We start from the raw sequence: 6,000 nt of genomic DNA on the forward strand, positions 1-6,000 counted from the left end.
TATTGTTTCACATTAACTGCACATGTAAGATGCACACAGTTAGGAGTAAAGCGATTCCTGGAGACTTTACTTTTGGATTAGATTTTAATAGAATGTAATTTTTTAGCTGGCATTGCAGGGGCTGGGCTTTTGCATATCCTACTTTCCACATATTTAAGCTAGCCCACTGAATTAAAAGGTCTCTTGCTTCCCATTGCCCAGCCCATCCCCTTGGCCACTGGTTGCAACACAGCTGTTTCTTAGGTTTTCAGTTTGACTAATTGTCTCTCTGAGATCAAGAAGAATTTCTTCTTGTTGGACACCCTCAGAGTAAGGTTTAACTGGTTCTTTTATTAGGGAAATGTAACTATTAGCTCATTCCAACATCCAGCTTGGGTAAGAGTTAAAGAGAACTTCCAGCAATAAAACAGAACCAGGTATCTAGTGCCCAGGCTGTTGCCTATGAAAGCTTATACCTCTCTGAACAAACTAACCTCCAAAACAGTAAACAGATATCTAATCTGAGGAGAGCCTGATTTCCCCAGATCAGATATCCAGATCAGGGCTATCCAAGTTCTAAGCCTGGGAATTGCATGCCACACAGACTGCACCAGATGAGCCATGGGCCTCCAGGCTACATGCTGCACACACACTCCCCTCTGCTGCTCTGCATGCCCATGCACACACACACACACACCCACCACCGCACCAGACACACTCCTACTGCTGCATTGCACAGGTGGGATTCTCCCACCTCCTGCTACAGCGTGGGGTCCACTCTCCCCCCATCCCTGCCTACAGATGCCTCCCCCTCCCTATACCTTTACCCTGTGGAAATGCAAGCCACCATGTGGTTTGGACTTATCCTCAGTTCCCTGCACTGCCACATTGACCTGCCCCCTGAGCAGAGACAGGAAAAGGTAGCTGGAGGGGGAGGGAAGCCCAGAAACTGTTGCAGCCAGAGCAATGGGAGCAGCAGTGGCTAGGTGTGAGCCCAGAGGCCACAATTTAACCTTCACAGGTCACCAGTTGGATAACCCTGCCCCAGACCATTTACACACATCACTCTTCCAACTTGCATTGTTGTTCCTCTGTCAGTAGGTGAGAGCGAAAGAGTATCATCTAGCTAGTTTGTCCCTAGAATAACCTGCAACAGCCCTACATACACAACCCTACAGCCTGGGAAAAAGCATTAGCACATTTGATTCCAAATACTTTGGAGGGACTTGACTTGTACAAAAGGCTGTCTCCCAGAGCAAATGAGACATCTACAGTCTAAGGTGCCACCCTGCCCTGCCTTCTGCCTGACTTCAGACTAACATAGCTTACTATCTCTTTCTATTTGTGCCTATTGCAAATACTACAGGTGTGTTTTTGCTAAATCAAAGTTTCTTCTTAACCTTTATTGCTTCTGGCCCTACTTAAGAGTAGGTACAGGAAGAATCCAGATACAGATTAAGAAGGGGCTATACCAAGTTATGCCTTTCCAGTGTTTATAGATTAGTTATAGTTTGAGGTGCACTGATACACTGGTCCATGTCATATCGGCACCGACAGAAAGGAAAATGGACATTATCACCAATTGGCTTTTTTTGGCTGATGTGGCCATTAATGTCACTGATAAATGTCATGTGCGTGCGCACAGCAACAGCACACACAGGGCCAGCCTGGCAGTTTGGAGAGCAGCGTTTGGCTGGTAAGTCTGTTTGGGAGGGGGAAGGCAGATCGAGGCCCTCGCAGTGAGGGAGTGGGGCTGCAGCAAGGGCAGATGCTGCCCAGCCAGGGCAGGGCAGAGCAGGGCATGGGATGGAGCCGCAAGCAGTTTTTCCAGGAGGCACAGGAGAGGGGTGGCTTCCACCACTGCACACAGCCCTGGGGGAGGCAAGGGAAGATGTGTGCCCCCAGATCTGTGCACAGGGCAAGGGCTTGGCTGGGGCTACACTTGCAGCAGGTGGCAGCAGCACTGGAAGGGGGCTATGGTAAATTCTCAGGTGGCTGTAGCCCCTCTACAGTGCCACTGCCCATCCCAAGCACAGCCCCAGCCCAGCACCCCTGCCAGGAAGAGCCCAGCGCGGTCCCCCAACCCCAACCCACAGCAGCAGCCCATCCTTGCCCCATGAGCAGATCCAAAGGCATACACTCCCCATACCTCCTGCTGGGGTACACGCAGCGACAGGAGCTGCCTTGCCCCCTCCCCATGCCCCCCAGATGAGCCACGTGTGGCACCCCAGCTGGAAAGTGCCTGCCTCTGCCCCACTCCCTCCTTCACCGCAGGGGCCTCGATCTGTTGGAGGGAAGGAGTGTGGGGGGTGCAGACTTACCAGCCAGATGCTGCTCTCCAAGCTGCAGGGCTGCATATCGGCAATCTGATTGGTATTGGCCAATATGGCTCATTAATAACTGACCCAAAAAAATCTTTATCAGTGCACCCCTAGTTATAGTATACTTTTTACATTCATCCCATACAACTGTTATTCACCTCCACCTACTCTGCACAAGGATAAATGTAAAGACTCATGAGTGGTAAATCATCTTATTTTAGTAGAAACTATCATTTTACAGGTAATATTAGTACACATGTCTTGTGAGACAATAGATTTGTGATCAGCTCGCTGACCAGCTGCAAGTGGCTTTAGAGCCCAATTCTTGAATGACAGTCACTTCTGTACTTATCCTATGTAAAGTTCATATCTAACAATTCTGACTGAATGTGAAGTGGGTTTCCTCCTAATATATAAGAGATGCATCTTGATAAGATAAAAAAAATAGTCTGGATTATATCCATCAAAATACATAACTGTCACAAAAATACACAAATACACCGCATAATTGTTGTCAAAAGTATAAAAAAAATGCTGAAATAAATTAGGAAAAATATCAATGCAATTGTGTTAAATTGATGTTCATTTAAGAGAATCTGTACTGTAATGGATCCATGTACAGCTATCCAGTAATGCAGTCAGCATTCTTCAGCAGGCTTCTAGGGATTACTACTGGAACTCCATGCAATCACTGCAAGCTAAACATGTGTTAGCAGTAACTATTTCATAAATAACTTCTATTAGGGAGAAACAAAATTCCATTAAACCATACACAGGCATTATTCTAGAACACAGGAGTAAAATTTCCAGATTTTAAATAGCCAATCCAAATAAGAGACTTCACATTTTAAACTAGAGAAATCTAGCTGACTAGTAAGTCCTCTTTTACCACATCATCATTATGTGGATTGCCAAAACATTTCCTGTTGTTACTTACACAACACTGCTTCAGGCATCAAAAAAGAACTATGTATATCAGGTAGCATTATATACATTCCTGGTACATGTTACATATAACCATTACCTGGTTAAATTGTGCAATAAATTTAGACTGGCCATAAATGCAAAGTAATTATCACACCATAAATATGATTATCTGGTTATAAAATGAGCCAAACAACTATAAAACTAATGCTTGAAAATGTGTAACAACTCTATAGCTGTCCAGCTTGAATTGGAACGTGTAGCAGAGCCCTTATACTATATCTATGACAGGTACCACATATGACATTTTAAACTGTTGCCATTTGTTACTGTTTGTGTAAATTACAAAATAAATTAAAAGATCTCCATCTGTCCAAATCTTATTCCTCTGTATGACAAATATATATTTCCTATTTTAGATAAATTAATCTAAAACCACATCCTCTGTATTTGGTATTACTGAACCTGTGAAGATCATCGGGCAAGAGGCACAGGACAGGGAAATTTCTAGTTATAAAGGAACAAATACTAATCACATGAACATACTTATTTTGATACTTGCAAAAATTTTACCTCCAACTTAACTCTTATTTAATCCAATGTTTATCACAATTGGAGCCAACCTTTTTGGCAGGTATGCCACAAATCAGCTCCACATCCCCCCCAAGTGGCACTCTGATCCCTTTCCCTTCCTGATTTGCTGCCCTGCTTTCTGCCCTACGCACCACTATCTTCCCTTCCCCAACCTGCTCTGCATCATACTTAGAGGCTACCCATACCACCAGTGGCACCCATGCCGCAGGCTGGCAACCCCCAATTTAGTATTTCCTGATTCTTGTGTGCAACACAACAGGCACTCTCATACTTACTCCACATAAGCACACTACCTCATTTTCAAAACAACATTGCCAAACTTTCACATCAAGTACAGTACAGGAGCACCAGGGCCCAGCAGAAAATAAAGGTATTATTTATTAAGGATGCTACCATCACTATTTTTCACTCCCTAAGCCAAGTTGCTCCACTTAATTTACTACTGCAGGTACAATTTCCACCTCTTTTGGAGCAGCAGGAGTAAAGCAAGTGCGATGGATGAAAGGCAGAAATAATACCGACTGAAATAACAGTTATTTACATTTACCTTCTATAATACAAGACATTATTCAGTGCCCAATATTAGCGTTTGAATGAATGTAAAAGCACATTAACCATCCAAATCTGTAGAGGAATTTTTCCAGTTAGTTTTCCTCCTTACCAAAGACCAAAGCAACCCAGATCTTGCTGTCCGCCTTGATGACGAAGGCCTTTTGGTCTTGGACAAACCCTGGGAAAAGAAAACAACTCTGAGCACCAATGGTGAGGTTTTAACATGCATGCAGTGACAGGCAGTGTTTTATTTCCCAGCCCAGGGTGAAAAAAAACCCAGGGAAACTGGAAGGGGGAAGTCGGGGCAACACACAAAGGCTTGCTTAAAAGAAATCCAGGTGGCCACCCAACGTGCCTCCAAGGTGGGGGGGCTCCCGAGCTCAGAGGATCAAGGGTGTCCAAAAAGAAATGCCTCAAACCAAAACAAGGAGTCAAAGAGCTTTCTATCCATCAACCATCCAGTCCGGGCATCCATTTCTAACACCCGGGGCAGGTTCACAGGTGATGGCTACATCCCACCCAGCACATAACCAGCTTCTTGGCTGGGGTGAGATCAGCCCTGTGCCTGGGGGGTTATTTCCTGGCTGCCCCCCAGGCTGAGGCGGCGCCGGGCAGGGGCGCAGTGGCCTGAACCCGACACCCCGCAGGCGGGAAGGGGAGGCTGCGCTGCCCCCCCGACGCCCGACGGCGAGGAGGCTGCCCCCGGCGCCGCTCACCTCGCAACCGACCCCCGCAGTCGCGGAGCAGCTCCGCGGCGCCAGCCCCCAGCACATGGCGCAGCCGCTCGGCCAACGCGGCCGGCCCGGCTTTGCGGGGCTCGCCGCAGGCGCCCTTCCTGCCACCGCCCGCCTTCCGCATGGGGCCGGGCGAGGGCGAGGGCGAGGGCGGGGACTGGGGGGCTGACGCGGCCTTGAGCGGCGACTCCTTGTATCTGGCTCGGGTGTGCACGGGCATCTCCGCGCCGGCAGCCGGGCCCGGGCAGGTCGCGGCGCACGGAGCGGGCGGGCACGGGGGACTCGGCGGCCACTGCCCCGCCCCGGCCGCTACGTGCGGGAGGGGGCGGGGCCACACGCCACGCCCCCGCCTAACCGCCCCTGCCAACTGCAGCTATGGAACGCGACGTCCAACTGTCACCGCCCCTCCCCCCGCCACGTGTTGCCCCTCAGAACCTCTACCCTTTCCTGCCCGCCCGTATACCCTTAATGCCCCAGTGGCGGGGCGGGGGAGGTTCTATCTCTACTTGGTGGGCTTTGGCCCACATCCAGTGTTGCTAAGTCAGCTTATAAGCAATCCACTTACAGTAAGCGGAATTGGGCTTGTTAGGTTTTTTTAAGTCACTTTAATTTTTTGAGAGTCCCAGATTCATAAACACCCCTCTCTTTGAAATGAGTTGGGCTTGATTTTAAAGGCAGTGCTGCTTTCCCCTCTGCTCCCATCCCAAGACTCGGCAATGCGGCCTGCGTGTAGTATGGTGTATCAAAAGGCATGGGGGACTGGTGCCTTCGGAGTCTGGGGGAGCACCAGATCACCAATGGGGGGGGCCCCCAGCAGCCGATTGCTGAGCTAGCGGCAATACTGGAAGTGCGCTTCCGGTTTTGTGGCTGGCACTTCCAGAGGGTGCACCGCTGAT

The 6,000-nt window shown here is 48.8% G+C and overlaps 1 protein-coding gene across 1 annotated transcript in view; it reads right to left on the reverse strand.

Annotated features, from left to right (window-relative positions):
- DPY19L1 (dpy-19 like 1) overlaps positions 1 to 5,403 on the reverse strand; it is an 86,525-nt gene extending 81,122 nt beyond the window's left edge. The window contains exons 1-2 of the mRNA XM_019538528.1: positions 5,087 to 5,403; positions 4,480 to 4,548 (exon numbers count right to left, since the gene is read on the reverse strand). Of these exons, the coding sequence (XP_019394073.1) occupies positions 4,480 to 4,548; positions 5,087 to 5,324 (307 nt within the window). The 5' untranslated portion in view covers positions 5,325 to 5,403. The remainder of the gene's footprint in view (positions 1 to 4,479; positions 4,549 to 5,086) is intronic.
- Positions 5,404 to 6,000: the final 597 nt, after the last annotated feature.

Source organism: Crocodylus porosus, unplaced genomic scaffold (genome assembly GCF_001723895.1).
Source record: "Crocodylus porosus isolate Cpor-Errol unplaced genomic scaffold, CroPor_comp1, whole genome shotgun sequence".
Classification (NCBI taxonomy): Eukaryota; Metazoa; Chordata; order Crocodylia; family Crocodylidae; genus Crocodylus; species Crocodylus porosus.